The 19,258-nt window shown below is 38.0% G+C and overlaps 1 protein-coding gene across 1 annotated transcript in view; it reads left to right on the top strand.

Moving 5' to 3' along the window:
- The window catches only part of LOC137616306 (allantoinase-like), a 56,930-nt gene that overhangs the window by 15,270 nt on the left and 22,402 nt on the right, over positions 1 to 19,258 (top strand). Inside the window, exons 3-5 of the mRNA XM_068345952.1 lie at positions 15,630 to 15,781; positions 18,406 to 18,512; positions 19,093 to 19,247. Of these exons, the coding sequence (XP_068202053.1) occupies positions 15,630 to 15,781; positions 18,406 to 18,512; positions 19,093 to 19,247 (414 nt within the window). The remainder of the gene's footprint in view (positions 1 to 15,629; positions 15,782 to 18,405; positions 18,513 to 19,092; positions 19,248 to 19,258) is intronic.

The following is a 19,258-nucleotide window of genomic DNA, read 5'->3' as shown; positions in this document are numbered from 1 at the left end:
TCAAAAGTTCTAGTGGCTGGGAATCCACTGGGACCTTTTGTCACACCGTTTCTCCATCCCGACGAAGAAAAGGAAGGAGATAGCGGGTTCTGTCAAGAGACTTCTAGATTCCGAAAGGATATCAAGACGCGAACAGGAGAGGGTACTGGGCTCTCTCCAGTTTGCTTCGGTGACAGACCCAGTGCTAAGAGCACAACTAAAGGATGCAACCAGAGTTTGGAGAAATTATGCATCAAACGCGCGAAGAGATCTGAGAAGACCAGTTCCGCTTCGGCTAAGTACTCTTCTCAGGCCTTGGTCCCAAGCCAGACATCTAAAGAAGTCGGTTCTTCTTCAGCCACCTCCCCCGTCGGTGACGATTCACTCAGACGCCTCGAAGGAGGGATGGGGAGGTCACTCTCATCGGAAAAAAGTCCAGGGGACTTGGTCCAAGCTATTCGAGACCTTTCACATAAAACTTTCTAGAAGCTATGGCAGTGCTCCTTACCTTAAAGAAAGTCTCCCCGCGTCACTCGATCCACATAAGGTTGGTGATGGACAGCGAGGTAGTTGTGAGATGCTTGAATCGACAAGGATCGAGGTCACCACCTCTCAACCAGGTGATGTTGGCCATCTTCCGATTGGCGGAAAAGAAGAAGTGGTACCTGTCGGCAGTTCACCTTCAAGGAGTCCGCAATGTGACGGCGGACGCTCTATCCAGGTTCACACCGATAGAGTCGGAATGGTCCTTAGACGCAGGATCATTCTCCTTCATTCTGAATCAATTCCCAGAACTGCAGATAGACCTCTTTGCGACGAAAGACAACAAGAAGTTGCCCCTGTACGTGTCCCCGTACGAGGACCCCTTAGCGGAAGCAGTGGACGCGATGTCCCTCGACTGGAACAGATGGTCCAAGATTTATCTGTTCCCTCCTCACAACCTTCTGTTGAGGGTCCTCAACAAACTGAGATCCTTCAAGGGGGTAGTGGCAATAGTGGCCCACAAGTGGCCGAACAGCGTGTGGTTCCCCCTGGCATTGGAACTGTAGCTGAAGTTTGTACCGCTACCAGATCCAGTTCTGACCCAGCGAGTCCAGAAGTCAACTGTCTGCGCTTCATTACAGAAAACCCGGACCCTGCAGCTCATGATTTTCTCTCCCTAGCGGTGAGAAAGCGTTTCGGGATTTCGAAAGCCAGCATAGACTTCCTTGAGGAATATAAGTGCAAATCTACTAAAAGGCAATATGAGTCATCTTGGAGAAAATGGGTGGCCTTTTGTCAAGGCGAAGAATCCGCAGGAGATCTTGACAGACTTCTGCTTATCTTTCTTCTCCACCTCCATGGTCAAGGATTGGCAGCTAACACGATTTCAGCGTGTAAGTCTGCTTTGACAAGACCCATTCTATATGCCTTCCAGGTCGACCTAGGTAACGAGATCTTTAATAAAGTCCCGAAAGCCTGCGCTAGGCTCAGACCTTCAGCACCTCCAAAGCCCATTTCATGGTCTTTAGACAAGTTCTTCATTTCGCTTCTCTGTTGAGCAATGAAGAGTGTGCGTTAAAGGATTTGACACAAAAAGTTATTTTCCTATTTTGCACTCGCGTCCGGGGCCAGGGTTAGTGAGATTGTAGCCCTCTCGAGAGAGGCAGGTCGTGTTCAGTTCCTGGATGGGGGAGAACTGAACCTGTTTCCGGATCCTACGTTTCTCGCCAAGAATGAGTTACCCACCAACAGGTGGGGTCCCTGGAGAATCTGCCCTCTGAAAGAAGATGCATCTCTATGTCCAGTAGAATGCCTAAAGGTCTATCTTCATAGAACTTCAGACTTCTAGGGTGGTCAACTATTCAGGGGAGAAACATCAGGCTCAAATTTATCTCTGAATCAACTCAGAGCGAAAATCACATATTTTATTCGCAGAGCGGATCCTGACAGTACACCCGCAGGTCACGATCCGAGGAAAGTTGCCTCATCCTTAAATTTCTTTAATTGTATGGATTTTGAACATCTCCGTTCATACACTGGCTGGAAGTCTTCCAGAGTGTTCTTTCGCCACTATGCGAAGCAAGTAGAGGAACTAAAGAGATCTGTGGTAGCAGTGGGTCGCGGTGTTAACCCTATTGTTTAACTCTGCGAGGAACAGTGGTTTTAATTGGGACGATTAATTCCAGGGTGAGTGTGTAGTTACATACTGTACTACAAACTAAGTGAGGGCACTGTGTTGCCCATGTAGACTGTTCCATTTCCAAAGGTGAACCTAGCATAAGTGCAGACATGTGTGCCGAGCGTTTCTAATGCTAATGTCATTGATTTGTAATACAGACTTTTATGACTTTGATACCTCGGTATCTTAAAAGTGGCATTTAATGTTTTTTCTTTCAGACAAACAAGTTCTGTTTACTATCATACTTATGCTTAAAGTTTTGGGTTATCCTCTTCCTATGTATATATATATATATAATTGTGGTTAACCTGTCTGTTTATTGCCTGTCAATAAACTGGTTCTTGAGAACCTTGCGTCTCCTTCACCTGTGTCAATTTATTGGTATAATTGAGCATTCATTCTATGTACCTTATCTGGGATAATTCTAATAGAATTGTTCCTTTATGCAAGCTATGTTGCATTGGTTTTCCTCCTATGCGGATATAAAACCTTTGTCCAATACAAGTATTGTGCGGAGAACTGGTCGATATTTCATATTGACGCAGTGATTCTTTACAAACTATGCTTTACTTAATATAGGGCGAGACCACTATATTAGCTTGCCTGGTATTCATACATAGGTATATGTACTCTTCGAGACTTTTCCAGAGTCTAGTAGGACTCTTCCCTGTAGGGGGCAGGAAGCTCTAACATGGTTTATAGTTAGTTGAAAAGATGTATAACGGTAACATCTTAGGTCTCTAGGTCTAGTCGACCGGGAAAAATTACATCCGGGGAGTACGGCACGTTCTGAGAATCCACAGATACAGTAATGCTCTGGTATACTTCCATCAGGACGACATGGCTTGAGCCCAAAAAACGGATTTTGAGCGAAGCGAAAAATCTATTTTTGGGTGAGATGGCCATGTCGTCCTGATGGACCCGCCCTTGCCTTTCTAAGAAAGGGCAGTAGGACCCCTCCCTACATACAGTATCTGTAGCACCTCGTGTTCGCTACAAGGAATACAGATGGCGCCAGGATTGGCGCCAGGCACGCTTACGAATCGGGAGATAGGGAGCCTTGGGTGCGGCTCCCCCTTTTTCTTTCCCGAATTCGTTTCTTGCCATTTGCCCCCTGCGAGACGAAATCTCTGTTCGGGATGCAGATTGCCATGTGGCGTGTCAAGAATACGTCCTCTGATATGTCGCGATATCCCTTTCACGAGGGATACTCGCTCCAGGAGTTAGAATTCTGGTACCTTAAGGTAAATTCTCTGGGAATATCGCCGTAGTTGTAATATACCCTAGGAAGCTACCCTATAGGAACTTCCATCAGGACGACATGGCCATCTCACCCAAAAATAGATTTTTCGCTTCGCTCAAAATCCGTTATATATATATATACTATATATATATATATATATATATATATATATATATATATATATATATATATATATATATATGTATGTGTGTGTGTAATATGTCTCTTAATTGGTAGCATGCACCTCAATGAGAAGCTGGATACGTTTATAATTTTTATATTAACTTGAGTTTCTTACATCACTTTAACACACAAAGTTAATGATGATGTGGCCAACCCTGTGGAGTGTGTTCTTACTTACCAATCGATGCCCTGGGGCTTCTCTGCCTGCTCATAACTTCTACAAGGCCCTTCGGAAAATTCAGGACACGCCTCACAAAAGTAGATCTTTGAGCATAAATGCCTGATTCGTGACATACTGTTTTTTTTCTGACATGCCCCAAAAAGGAATGATTATGATCGGATACTAAGATGACCATCTGGCCAATGAGATTGTATAATTTTCCCTGATATCCTCCCTGTTGTTCTTTGTACTTTTGGCACTATTTATTATTCACTTTCGCACTTCACATTTCTCTCAGAGGAGACGGACATTTGTTCTTCTATCTAGAGTGGCACTTGGACGTTGACTTATCGCTAGTTGATAGGAGTCTTGTATTGTTTCAGACTTCACTCTGCTTCTCACGACATTATTTATTATTATTATTATTATTATTATTATTATTATTATTATTATTATTACTTGCTAAGCTACAACCCTAGTTGGAAAGTCAGGATGCTATAAGCCCAAGGGCTCCAACAGGGAAAAAAAGCCCAATGACGAAAGGAAATAAGGAAATGAATATAATACAGAAGTAATGAATTATTGAAATAAAATATTTCATGAACAGTAACAACGTCGAATTAGATCCTTCACACATAACCTATAAACACTTAATAAAACAGAGGAAGAGAAATGAAATATAACAGCATGCCCAAGTGTACCCCCAAGCAAGAGAACTCTAATCCAAGACATTGGAGGACCATGGTACCGAGGCTATGGCACTACCCAAGACCAGATAACAATGGTTTGATTATGTAGCTATATAGCTGAATATATATATATATATATATATATATATATATATATATATATATATATATTATATATATTTATATATATATATAAATATATATATATAATATATATATAATATATATACATACTGTATATATATAGTATATATATATATATATATATATATATGTGTGTGTGTGTGTGTGTGTGTGTGTGTGTAACCGGGACAGTAATAACCTATTTCCCTCCTCAAAAAGTGATTAGTATTAACACAAAAGCTGCATAAATGACGATAAGAAAGATTTATTATGGACAAGTAATTCTAAGATTAAGTTTTAAACTAGTTGTAAGCGAAGTTTGAGGTAAGAGATTATTGCTTTTATACAAGATTTGTTGTAAAAAGACGTTATTTGTTGAATTTGCTTTCTAAATGCTTGTATAAACTTTTTATTTTTTTTCCTCGTCTGAATCAACTAATATTTCTGAGAACAGTCTGTACTGGATCTTTATTTATTCTTATAATTTGCCCTTTATTTATTCCAACTTTTCTTTGAGAATAGTTTTCCTAAATAAACCCATTTAGAATTCGTTTCTGTAGGCTTTCTTTAGGTTACAATGTACAAAACATTTTTAGGGGGATTTTGTATTTTTCCTTTATACCTTTTTGGTGACCTACTGGTAACGTGCTTGCCTGGTGATCGCCAGACAAGGGTTCGAGTCCCACTCAAACTTGTTAGATCCTCTGGTCGCTACAATCTCACCATCCTTGTGAGCTAAGGATGGAGGGTTTGGGGAGCTTATAAGATCTATCTGCTGAATCATCAGCAGCCATTGCCTGGCCTTTCTTGGTCTTAGCTCGAGTGGAGAGTGTCTTGGTCACTGATCCTATGTATATATTACCAGTTACTAAGGCATTGTCCTTCTTGATAGGGCAATGTCACTCTCCCTTGCCTCTGCCATTCATGAGTGGCCTGTAAATCATTAAAACAAGTGAAGATCTTCCATGGGAATACAGTAATACAGTACCATATAAAACGGAGAATAGTACATCTCCCCTTACTATACAAGTTGGTCACGAGTCTCATGACCTTGTGCTTCTAATGGCTAGCCATGTGCTTATCCATTTCACAATGACTTACTACTCTTATTCACTGTGAATTACTTGATGACTGAATGTCCAGTTATATAGCTACAGTTTGGTTTTCTTCCATCTTTTGTTTGCTTGTGATTATCAGGCTCGTTTTCTTTACATTTGTAGCTATATTAAGAAACCTTCCTCTTGAAATAAACCCCTTCCAAGAAAATTGTTTCAACCAGGTAATTCTCAGTTCTACTTCTGCCAGTTTTTTTTTTCTCTGTATTCAATTCATCAAATTTCTCTTTCATCTATTTCATTGGCATTATAATAACATGAAAATCTAGGACTAACCTGGAAAATTCTGCTCTAGAAAAAGTGTATTCTAAGAATCCGGAGACTTTTAAGAACATGTATCCGTAAGCACTATTGGTCCTTGTTTGGAGAAAAACATAACATTCTTTGAGTAACCCTGTGGTGTTATTTGATTTTCTGGATTTAAACTGTCGTTTCGATTATACTAAATCTGTTTTTATATTTTGTTAATCGTCTGGGGTTTCTCAATTCTATGAAGAGAACTGCATGATTGGAATCTGGAATACGCTTATAATTTTGTGTTATTTTTTACCGAATTATTACTTTCGCCAGAAAGGTATACTTTGATAGGCGTGTATTTATCTATTTATGTTTGTATGTTTCTTTATTTATGATTCGCATAACTCAAAAACTATTTAATCGAATCTCATAAAATTTGGTGGGATGATTGGCCATGATACAAGGACACTTTGATTATAGATTTTAGAATTGATTGGGTCAAAGGCCAAAGTCAAGGTAAGGAAATGATAAAAATTTCTTTTTACTGTATTGTGGTCAATTCTTATCCGGTATGAATGAAACTAGTGCCAAAGTGTGCATGATTCAATTGCCTATGTGTTGATATACAGCATGATCAAGGCCAATTTCATGAAAAGGTAAAAAACTTCTTTTTGTTATATCGTGGTCAATGTTTATCCGATTTGCATGAAACTAGCACCAAAATGTGCATAATTTAATTGACTATCTTGTGATATACAGCATGATGTAGGCGAAGGTATGCGCTCTACCGAGTACCCGTTTTAGTTCAATTTAGTATAACCTACTTCAGAAATTTCCCCAAAAATTAAATTTGTTTAAGAATTCCATATTCATTAAGAAATCTGATTTGCTTAAATAATTCAATTGGTTGCCTTTTCAATATCATCCGGTTGATTTTCTTGAACAATTTAAAGAACAAACAAAGAAAAGGAAATGCTTCCAGATCAGCCAGCCCTCTGAAGGCAAGCACACGGAGAGAAAAACCACGTGGTTTTCAGATGTATCATGACTAAGCGATAAGCTGTACTGTACACTACCAGGAATTTTACTCACACGGTATTGACACTGATGACTGCATATTTCCTTAGGACGTAAAGGCATATGTATTTATTTTCGTCAGTTGATATTGAAAAATATAAGAATAAGGTTAGGGTCCTGCTCATACTCGTTAGTTTCTTTGGGCGCTGCAACCTCACCATCCTTGTGAGCTAAGGATGGGACGTTTGGTGGAGCTTAAAGGTCTACCTGATTCGCATAGCTTTCCCTGGTCCTAGCTTGGATGGAGAGGGGGCCTTGGGTGCTGATCATATGTATACATGGTCAGTCTCTGGGGTATTGTCTTGCTTGATGGGGCACTGTCACTGTCCCTTGCCTCTGCCATTAATGAGTGGCCTTTAAACCTATTAAGAAGACATTTTATAGATGGTATCCTTGGTCAAACACTGCCTTTAGATTTTTTTTTTTTTTTTGTGGCGGGGGGAGGGTGGAGGTTATGTGGCTGGAGACAAAGCACGCTCATAGAATTTGTTTCTACGTAATTGTAAGATTACCAAGAAACGAGAGATGAAGCCCGACTGTCCATTCATTGCTCTGACGGTTTGGTTCCTTCGAATCCTTCGTTCTTACTCCCACTGTCCCACATGAAAATAAGATTATTTCAGCAGATACATCTTATTGGTTTTCGGTACCGAATTGTATTTTTATTGGGGAAAGAAAAGTATTCCTTTGTAAATTTATTGAATGCAAGATTTAACTTTTAAAAGATGTGATTATAACTGTGAGTAGAACTGCGGAACTGTGGCGTTGTGGCAAGCAGAAATTCTACCTGTATTTAACAATTGGCTGAAGGCCAGTTTATTAATGTTTAAATTTAGACAATAGTTTAACTATGCAATATTTGATGAAGTCTGAAGCATATCGGTTTTTGTATTTGTTCATAGGCAAGTTATTTATGAGATAAATTTCTGTCGGTAGACTAGGCCTACAGTCATGATTGTCTGATTACCGTTTTGTTCCCTTGCTCAAATAGATATATGCAGCTAATAATTATATTCTAGACACAGTTGAGAATTATTGTTTGAAAGTGGAGCTGTGGAGACAAGTCTCGTTATCAAAGATCCGATATAATTAAATGAAAAAAAAAACACACACACTCAGTAATAAGATAACTTCAATAATGGCAAGTGTTACGAAAGTTCCGTGGAATCAACAATTTTCTTAGATTTTTTTTCTCTAAATTGTTAGGTTGTAGACTTGAAGGTTAAAGGTGTCTGGTTTCAGTTCCAGTTCCATCAGAATATATGATCACCAGAACGTCAGCCGGGCAAGCCCAACTCCCCACTGTGGTGCCCTACCACAGCAGTAGCCTCCCCAGTAAACATCTTAAACTCACGGCCCTGGGCGGGGATCGATCTCTTGCCACGTGAATGCGAGGCAAACACGTTACCACTGTACTAGCCAGGAGGCTTATGGAGAGAAAATTAAGACATCAGCAACTGGTCTTGAAATGGCGAAGATACGTTCGCCGATTTGGGAAAAAAAAATACGTAATAGATGGATGAAAAGATAGATAGACAAACAGACCCAGTAGTAAAAAGTGTGATTAAGTAGAAAAGAGAATTTTTTTTGACGACCCCCTATTGCTTCTGGAAATGATTTTCACATCAAATGGAGTTTCCCATAAATTTGTGCGATATTATATATAAATATACAAAACATATACTTTTTAGCTTGTATTTTACTAGCTAAAAAAATGAAGAGAATAGTGTGCCTCAGTGTACCCTTGAGCAAGAGGACTCTACACCAAGACATTGAAAGACCATGGTACAGGGGCTATGGCACTACCCAAGACCAGAGGACAATGGTTTCAGTTTGAAGTGTAGACACAGTGCAGTATTTAACTCCTTGAGCGAAGAGGAATTTTTTGGTAATCTCAGTGTTGTCAGGTGTATGTGAAAAGAAAAGGCCAGCCTATTCGGTGTATGTGTAGGCAAGGGGAAAATATGCCGTAACCAGAGAGAGGGATCCAATGTAGTTAAGATTTTAAAGACAAGAGCAAGACTGATTTTCATAATAAACATTTTGAAGTGATTGACCCACCAGAATAAAACGCCATAAAAACTATATTCTTATCATTATTGCCAGCTAAGCTACAACCCTAGTTGGAAAAGCAGGATTCTATAAGCCCAAGGGCTCCAACAGGGAAAATAGCCTTGTGAGGGAAAGAAATATGGAAATAAATTACGAGAGAAGTAATTAACAATTAAATAAAAACTATTAAGAACAGTAGCAAAACATATGAGAAAAAAAAAACAATAGCAGAATACGGAAAAGAATGAAAAAATTAAAGAAACATTGAGAGGATAATTGTTTTGGCTTAAGTGGATGATGAGATAAAAATCTTGAAAATCTCCCACATCATGAAAAGTAAAGTTTGAAAGACCAAAGATGGCAACGGGAGTCATTGAAGGAGGCCTTTTCATAACCTGCCAATATATCCCAAGTCATTTTATTGAACAGGGTATGATTATGAAATTGTCATATTGCTACTGTGTAAATGTTATTCTTATGAACATCTGTATAAAGAATGTTCCAAAGATAAAAACTTCAAAATATGCTCTGTATGCTCATCATATGAGCATACATACAAGGAATGCACAGAATATAAAAAGAAATATGTCAACTACAATCAACAATATAGAACTTTAGCGACGCAACGCTCACTTAAGCAGGATTTAATTAAAAAGAAAGTGCAAGAGATAAAGATAGAAATGGTACATCCACTACAAACGACTGTACAAGTTACGCCAAAGTAATAGCTACCAGTACAGGGAATTGGGAGGCTAATGCAGATACAATTCTGAAGAGTATACAAGAAGAGGCAGGAATTGCAATATTGACAAAAATAGCCATACAAATAGGGGTTGGGTCTAGAAGAATTCTACCCCTCAATAATAGACAGCATACAGTATCAGCACATGATTTATTAACAATGCATTGCTCTGCAGAAACAATGAAGATGAACAAATGATAATAGAACCGTATAAATATGGCAAGTGAGCTTCGAGCATCTCTTCGTGCAAGACCCGTGTCTTGCTATATGCAAGGCAATCTAGAACGAACGAACATCTCATAATACACAGCAGAATATGTAGGATTCCGCACAATATGTAAAGAGCACAGCAGGAAGTCCAGGAGGCGACTCAGTAGATGACGAAATTACACCCGAAAATTAACCCAATTTGGACTCAACACGCCCCCCCCCCCCCAAGAGGTACAAGAAAATTGCAAGAAACGACCTCATATAATTATAAGAGTTAATTTTAAGATGAAAATAAGGACAGTGGCGACTCCATCTAAATGGTATTAAAATAAGAAGTGATGATAGAAAAAAAAATAATTTTTACAATTCACCATGTTGATATGTTGCTAAATCAGTATTGTACAATGCTAACTTTAAGACCATAACAAGGAAAATTTGCCTTGACATACATTACTCATACTTAACTTTCCAAACTATTCCTTGCCATGGTTAGCTAACTAACTAGAGAGAGAGAGAGAGAGAGAGAGAGAGAGAGAGAGAGAGAGAGAGAGAGAGAGAGAGAGAGAGAGAGAGAGAGAGAGAGAGAGACCTTACATTACATGATAAATACCATGTAAAGTAAACATATTAACGCTAAATCGCTGAGCTGAACGCGTGTCCTAACAAAAACGTGAGGTAGCAGTTTTGGGTACATTCTTGTCTGATTATTCAGTTCCGACTGACAAAAGACTGAAGATTCTTCAATGGTTGTATTGACTGATTCATTCTCCGAAGTATCGCGCCTTAGATTACGGGAAATCGTAAAACATGACACCTGTTGCCCTTGGAAAATTGAGGTGCATTTCCTACTCGTGTATCCGATTATCTCTTCTTTACTTATAAACTTTTGATTATGCAATACGGTTATTTTAAGAAATGTAAGCAATTAATTGAGGTATATCTCACGCACACTCAATACCATAAAGCATGAAAATATATGGGAATACAAACTAGTCCTAAAAAAATCGGTGATAAACTATCAGTTGTCTGTTGCATTTATGGAAATTGCATTGTTTTCTGTTTTGTGATAAAGAAAAAATTATCAAAATTCACCGGAATATATTGTTGGATTTAAGTGGTTTGAAGGAAATTGTAGAAAGTATTTAATAAAAACTTAAGGGATCACTTCCAAGAAATTCAGAAATCGGCGATATTTCCGTTCTTACTGTAACCTGGAAGTAGGCTGGTCGAGGAATTCCGTTACGTATTGTTGCCATATAGTAGCAATGCAGAAATGCGAGGTTTAGTTTTTAGTGAGATAGAGAAATTCTTACTGCTTATTTCTGATATTTATAATTCATAGTGCATCATGCCTTTAGTATGTAATCTATTTATGTATATTCTCTGCAACCGCTTATAACAATAAAGATAAATAAATCCGACCTGGGACCTCTCCTTAGATCCTCTGACGTCACGAGTGACGAAACTATTCCCGCGATCCTGCTTTCGGTGACTCGGTCAGTCATAAGCCCAGTCAGTGGATTTTCCCAGTAATACAGATGACTGCCGGGAGAAACTGACTGTATAAAAGGGCCGATTGAACTGTTGAAAAGTCAGACACCAAGTGGACTTAGATCCAAGAGCACATACTCACGCACTAAACACACATACACACACACACACACACACACACACACACACACACACATATATATATATATATATATATATATATATATATATATATATATATATATATATATATATATATATATATATATATATATATATATATATATATATATACACACACACACAAACAAAGTCGTGTCTCAACACTACCAAATTCCACCTTTCATCAATTTAAGAAGGTAAGTTGGTGTGACTATCAATCCTTTTGTTTCATATCCAAATCAAACGTAATTTTTTAAAGAAACTTCTTGATATATCCCAATTTGTTTCAATTCAATTTATTGAGCACGTTTCCAGTCATTCAAATTAATTATTCATTTTTCAGTTTAGGTAGTTACATTAGAGGCTCAGTACTCAGCTGAAGCCGAACTCCTGAAGATCAGCTCACTGCCAAGTAGTGTAGGGTCCCTTGTTCGTTCCCTTCGTCAGTCCCAGCCAGTGAATCCACGCCCTTCCTAGATGTGTTTTGCTCAAACGGATATTAATCTCTCCCACCTGCAAAGATGAATTCCTGTGTCCAAGGACGAGAGAGTTCCTATTCTGGCATAAGGCCACCTATCGCTAACATCAACAATATGGGAAAGGAAATCTGCTGCTATGACGGACGTCAGGATCAACTTGCCTACAACTTTTCCTTAGCGTTTAGAAATACATTTCGCTTTTACGCGTCCGTTACATGGAAGTGAATACTCAGGGCATTTATGAGTGAATTGTCATTAATTCATTCTTTAGATTAAGTGTGCATTTATTTTGTTGTTGTTGTTGTTGTTGTTTCTCTTTAGTTACTTAATGTTTTCTACAACTCTACCTCAACGTGTTGAGGTCCCGTGCAATGAAAAGACAGTGGATTCTCAGGGCATTAATGAAGAAAATTATTTTGTGTTAATTTTCAGTTTTATTTTATCTAATCACATGCACATACACATATATATTACTGTATGTGAGTCACACACACACCGAGAGAGAGAGAGAGAGAGAGAGAGAGAGAGAGAGAGAGAGAGAGAGAGAGAGAGAGAGAGAGAGAGACGGATTTTGTGTTGCATGATTCGGTGCCAACAGGCACTTGATCGTCACAATCAGCTTTTGTTTTGATATCACTGCCACATTAATTACTAAGGATATATCTCAAGTTATATACATTTGATCTACCCAGTATCTCTAAGATAAAATGTAATTTTAATCTCCCACTATAATTTTGTGTTAAGAAAATTCTATATTTGTCTTAATAAAAACATGTCTAGAAAGGTTCTGTTTGATTCATTCCTGAAGTCTATTCTACCAGATATTCATGAAAAAAATAATACATATATGCACAAAATAGGATACAGACGGACAAAATTTTGTATGAACTTTACTAAAAGTCTTTATATGCATATGTTACGATTTAGAGAATGATAATGGATATTTAAAGTGGTAACTTATAATGCATAAGGTCAGTGCAAATCTTCTGAACTAATTTTAGTGTAAAATGTATTGTAAGCCATTATCAAGAAAGGGAAAAAAATGTACTAACATTATTAGTTTTCTTAACAGTATCAACGTCTTCACTTAAAGGTAAGGTAAAAGTGTCTGGTTTCAGTTCTAGTTCCATCAGAATAGTTGCTCACTAGAACGTCAGCTGGGCAAGCCCAACTCCCAACTGTGGTGCCCAACCACAGCAGTGGCCTTCCCAGTAAACGGGGCTTAAAATTGCGGTCCCGGGCTGGGCTTGATCTTCTGCCATGCGAATGTTAGGCGAACACGTTACCACTATACTAGCCAGGATATCTGTTTCCTATGTGACAGATGCGACGACTTTATTGAAGCCTTTTTTCTGAAAGCCCTAAGATTCTGTAGCTTCTAGTGCTAATTTTGTAATATCATTAGCCTTTTCAAACGCATACCTAATGGTCAGAAGTGTACTAAGCTGGCCGCAGACGATATGCCAGCACAGAACGTGTTTGTCCGAGGAGTAGCGGCACTCGCAGCAGAACCTCGAGTTTCACAAATAACACTTTTGACATGTTCATGATAAAGATGAAAGATCTAGTAACTGGATGTCCACTCCATGATGCCCTGGTAAAGGGCATTAGTAGTGGGGTTACTCTGATACAAAGATGAAAGGGCCAACCTGGTTACTAGATTGGCTAGTAGAATATGTTAGGGCACTGGAAATGGTAAATGTGCAGTCACAGAACATCAAGAAGGCTGCTGGTGGGAAGCTGCAGGACGTACATGCTGTATAGACCTGTTCGAAATACAGGTCCATACACCAGGCTCCACACAAATGGCCTAAATATAACAGCCTTCATCTCAGCAAGCGGCCTGCATTTGGAAGGAATTGCCAAAACTGTGTGGTTAAAGGCAACTTTGTATACACTTCTAGATACCAAATAATGGTGAAAGTGTGTTCAAAGTAGGGAAAGGCTAATATTATACATGCCTTATAGGTATCAGTGCTAATAGGCCAGTATTCACCTTGTCAGTAAACGACACTAACCTGGATTCAAGATTTACTGGGAAAATTATGACTGATAGTGACTTGAGAAAGTTGTCTCCTACATAAAAATTTGTTTGCCTATAGTAGGCAAGCATCCTCAAAGGTCAAATTAAAGTTCACCAGCAGTATCAAAGAACAGCTGGGTCATGTGATTGGGGGCTATTTTTCTTGGTGCCTGTTGAAGCTGCAAAGTCTGTACTGTTTTGTAATACCTCCAAGGCACCAGCCACCCATTGTGACACTACCGCTAGAGAGTTGTTATTGGGTCCTTTGACTATCCAGGTAGTACTACATTGGAGCCCTCTCTGGTTATGGTTAATTTTTCCTTTGTCTATACATACACCAAATCGTCTGGCCTGTTATTTACATATTCTTCTCTTTCCTCATACACCTACACTAAGATAATCAAACCATTTTACTTCACTCAAGGGATTAACTACTGTACTGTAATTCTTCAGTGCTGCTTTCCACTTGGTATGGACATAAGACTTGTTTATCTATGGTAATCAGCTTTTCTAGAAGAATGCTCCAAAATCAAACCACTGTTCTCTAGTCATGAGTAGTGTCATAGCCTCTGTACTATGGTCTTCCACTGTCTTGGGTTAGAGTTTTCTTGCTTGAGGGTACACTCTGGCACACTATTATTTCTGTGTCCTTATTTCCTTTCCACACTGAGCTATTTTCCCTGTTAGAGCCCGTGGGCTTATAGCATTTTGCAGCTTGGCAGCAAAGGCAAATAACCCATCCTGGGTGATACAGTTTGAGTACATGAGAGATAGTGATCCTCGGTGGAAGGTGCATGATCACCAGAGGCTTGTACACAATATGAACACTTTGATATCTAGAAACAGAATTACAAAGCTTTCCAAGTTATGAATTATATATGTCATGCATATTAAAAATCTATACATGTGTATTAAAAGGAATCAGCCATACAAACCTTCAAGCGAATTAGTCTTGATAGGGGTTAGGAAACAATTCTGTGCTTTTGTAGACCATAAAAGGATGTCAAAATCATACTCAGTATCAACTTTCACACAAATGTTGCCTTCAGAAACACAATTACTTTGCACATTTTGTCATTCATATTGCTACTACTTAAACAATACAAAGTTCCTGGAATTTATGAGTTCTACAGTTTGTTAAGCCAGCAGGTGTGAAGATCAGGTAGGCTAAAATTTAACGTTTTCAAAACATTCTTTATCTTGCAATTATTCAAATACATAGGTCTTCTACTAGAAGAAAACAGGAGATTAGAGTCATGTAATAGTCCTGCTTGTGATGTATTTATAGGTACTAAATGACTAACTCACTTTTTGTGGAGGGTTTGATCGACTAGCTAGATATAGATTGAGAGCCTCAGTTAGAGGAGAGATCACAGGAGAAGAGAGGATGGAAGATCGTGTGTCTTAAGCTTAATCAAATCATAACTTATGAAGTTGTGTGAATAGTTTCTGCTATAGAGTACAAGTCCTGAGCCTCTCTCTAATAGATCCCTCTTTTTACAGGTCGTCGACTGTGGTGACCTGGTCCTGATGCCTGGAATTGTTGATTCTCACGTACATGTTAATGAGCCAGGTCGTACAGCATGGGAAGGTTATAATTCAGCCACAAAAGCAGCTGCTGCTGGTGGCATCACCACCATCGTTGACATGCCTTTGTAAGTTATCTGCAGGTTGTGCGTATTTGGGTATGTCTCGTAAGTTATCTGCAGATTGTGCGTATTTGGGTATGTCTCGTAAGTTATCTGCAGATTGTGCGTATTTGGGTATGTCTCGTAAGATATCTGCAGATTGCACATATTTGGGTATGTCTCTAATGGGTAAAAGCTTATTTATTCTACGTTTAATAATGTGGTCTGTGCAAGTTTGATCTTACCTATTGTAATTATTAAGGATATTGGTGGTATTAGAGTTTTGCCGCAATTTCAGTCCGAGTTGCGCAAGGACCGGTACATGAAAAATCTCAGATTTTCAATCTCAAATTTTGTCTTAGAATGCTTCAAAGAGATGTTTTATGGGTAAATATGTGGTCTGTGCATGTTTGCTCTTACCTATTGCAATTACAAATGGTATGCACTGTATTGTAAGCAAAGGTATTCCAAGACTTGATCAGAATGGTGTGTGAGTGGGCTGTTGGATTGTAACAGAGAGGCAAGAGGAATGCAACTAAACCTTATTAAACAGACATCAAGCTTATGTACAAGGACTTGCGAGCAAGAACGTTACAAAAATTTAAACCAAATAAAACATGAGCTAGCGAGCTTACACAGGTTGGTCTGTTATTAGTGCAGGGAAGCTCAAGCGAGAAGACAAAAAAAAAAAAAAAATGATGCCGCTACTATGTACAAGCATGTATGAAACACGCGCGGTACAAAGGTGAAACAGTTTGCTAAAATTCTTACACGCTCACATATGTTCAAGAATGGTGAGATAGGATGCATTTATAGGAAACATTTACACTTGTTCAGCATTAATCATCTAGTAATATTTAAAGTAAAGCTAAAGATGATTATCAGGTTATTGGATTAATGCGTAGAGTATTGCCAGAACATATTTATTCGTAAACCATAAAATTTCTAGAATAATTTCGTAGGACAAGATTAGAAATGAAACTATAAGAGAGATTACTTGCGTACCATATGTGTATGAGATCATGATGAGGGGTAGATGGAGATGGCTTGGACATGCCCCTCGCACTCCTCAAGAGAGCTTAGTCCACCAAACATTCAGTTGGGCTCCATAAGGCACTAGAAGAGTTGGAAGATCCAGGCCTACATGGCTGAGGACTATGAAGCGCGAAGTAGAAGTAGGAGATGATGAAATGAAGAGTATTGAATTAAAAGCTCGAGTTAGAGGCGACTGACGAAATCTAACCGAGGCCCTTTGCGTCAATAGGCGTAGGAGGAGATGATGTTGATGAAGATGATGATGATTGCTGTTCACGAAATATAGACTATGTGAGACTGACTTGCTAATTTGTATGTTTCTAGAGAAGAGAGTTTTATGTACAGCTAACCAAAGGTGAAATCACTCATAGAAAACATAGGCAACCTGTTTAGTTTATATGGTAATATATGGAAAACTTTGAATCTGTCAGTATATGTCAAGTTAATCACATGGTATCGGGGGTCAACATAAACTAAGTGAGCTAAAGTTTAAAGGAAGCAATTATAAGGAGACAGGTGATAGAGGAAATAACAACAGCTCTAATTAGGTCGTCTGCCTACTTTTTCTATTCCATTGTTTAATTTTCCATTTTCCCTTTCACATTTCCATGTCCCCAACCCCTCAACTAGAGTTCTTTCTCAATCATTATTTTCAAAGAAAGGCGCATTCAAGTTGTTAATGATGATACACGGGCACATGTAAAAGTTTTAATTAATATGAGAAATACAATAAAGGGGTAAAATGCACAGTAAAGTGAAATATGTTCATACATAGATAAAATGTATAATGACTAAAATAACAATACCAATTCCCTAATATCGCAAGAGGGTCTGCCCCTCTATCTTATTCTTCTCCTGTACTTCTCTTTCTCCCTGTTTCCTTAATCTTTCCCATCCCGAGTACCTGCCTTTGAGCTATAAACCGGATTGTATCCAGGGGTACTCTTCCTTTCCCCATATTCCCCACTTCCCTATTATTATTATTATTATTATTATTATTATTATTATTATTATTATTATTATTCTCTCTCATGTTTCAGAATGTATCATTACAATATGCCATCAACAGATAAAAATACATTTTCATTGAAGAAATATGAGGAATTAATGTTTCTCTTCTACAGCACAGAGTTTTCGACTTTGGAAGAATTATATGGGGCGAATAAGGTCTTGACTGTCGTGAATAAATATCTAGTTGGATTAACATTTTTTGTTGCCCTTGTTTGTATGTTTGTCTGTGTGTTTGTTTGTAAACAACTTCCTGGCCGCAATTATATTCAGAGTGTAGTCAAACTTTCAGGGATTAATTGTAATGTTGAGACGTGGAAGTGATTCAATTTTAAAAATTCTAGGTCAAAGGTCAAGGTCAAGGTCGAGAAAAAGGTCGACCGAATTAACCCTATCCTTAACCCCATGTTCGCACATGGTTGTCACACAGACTTCAAATACGCCTACGATCTAAACTGATTCTGGGTAAGGCAAGCTGGTTTCGAGAAATATACTGACGTGGCGGAGGTCTGCACTCTCAGGGTTGCTTTTGTAGATATTATTATTATTATTATTATTATTATTATTATTATTATTATTATTATTATTATTATTATTATTATTCACAGGAACTCCATTCCCCCAACAACCACTATGAAAGCTTGGAAAGAGAAAATGCATGCTGCCAAAGACCAATGTTGGGTTGATGTAGGATTCTGGGGAGGCGTTATACCTGGTCAGTATTCACTTAACAGACGAAGGTTGAGTAAATTAAGAAAACTTTCACTATGTAAACTATCAACTCAAAATTGATTTGACGCTTATAAAATGATAGATTTGGCTCCTGTTTATGAAACATGTTAATTGCAACAAGAAATTCACGTACATTTTAAAATCTAAGTAAATTTGTTGGAAATTTATTATTATTATTATTATTATTATTATTATTATTATTATTATTATTATTATTATTATTATTATTATATGCAACAAGAAATTCATGTAAATTCTAAAATCTAAGTAAATTTGTTGTAAATCTATTGCAGTTATTATTATTATTATTATTATTATTATTATTATTATTATTATTATTATTATTATTATATGCAACAAGAAATTCATGTAAATTTTAAAATCTAAGTAAATTTTCTGTCAAGAATTACACCTAAAATTTTGAAGAGTCATATAGTGTTAAAGAAAGATTATATCAATGCTGATATCCTGATGTTGAAGAACCATGAAACATGTTAATTGCAACAAGAAAGCCACGTAAACTCTTAAAATGTAAATTTTTTTTTTGCTATATTCACCACCAGGCAACGCCGGTGACCTGAAGGAAATGGTATCTGGCGGCATTTGTGGATTCAAATGTTTCCTCATTCACAGTGGAGTGGACGAGTTTCCTTGCGTCAATCGTCAACAAGTTGAGGAGGCGCTCAACCAACTCGCTGGAACGCAGTCTGTCCTTCTGGTTAGCTGAAG

The sequence above is a fragment of the Palaemon carinicauda genome, chromosome 22 (genome assembly GCF_036898095.1).
Source record: "Palaemon carinicauda isolate YSFRI2023 chromosome 22, ASM3689809v2, whole genome shotgun sequence".
NCBI classification, from domain to species: domain Eukaryota; kingdom Metazoa; phylum Arthropoda; class Malacostraca; order Decapoda; family Palaemonidae; genus Palaemon; species Palaemon carinicauda.
The sequence above is the reverse complement of the archived record's forward strand: the minus strand, read 5'-3'. Positions and strand labels throughout refer to the sequence as shown.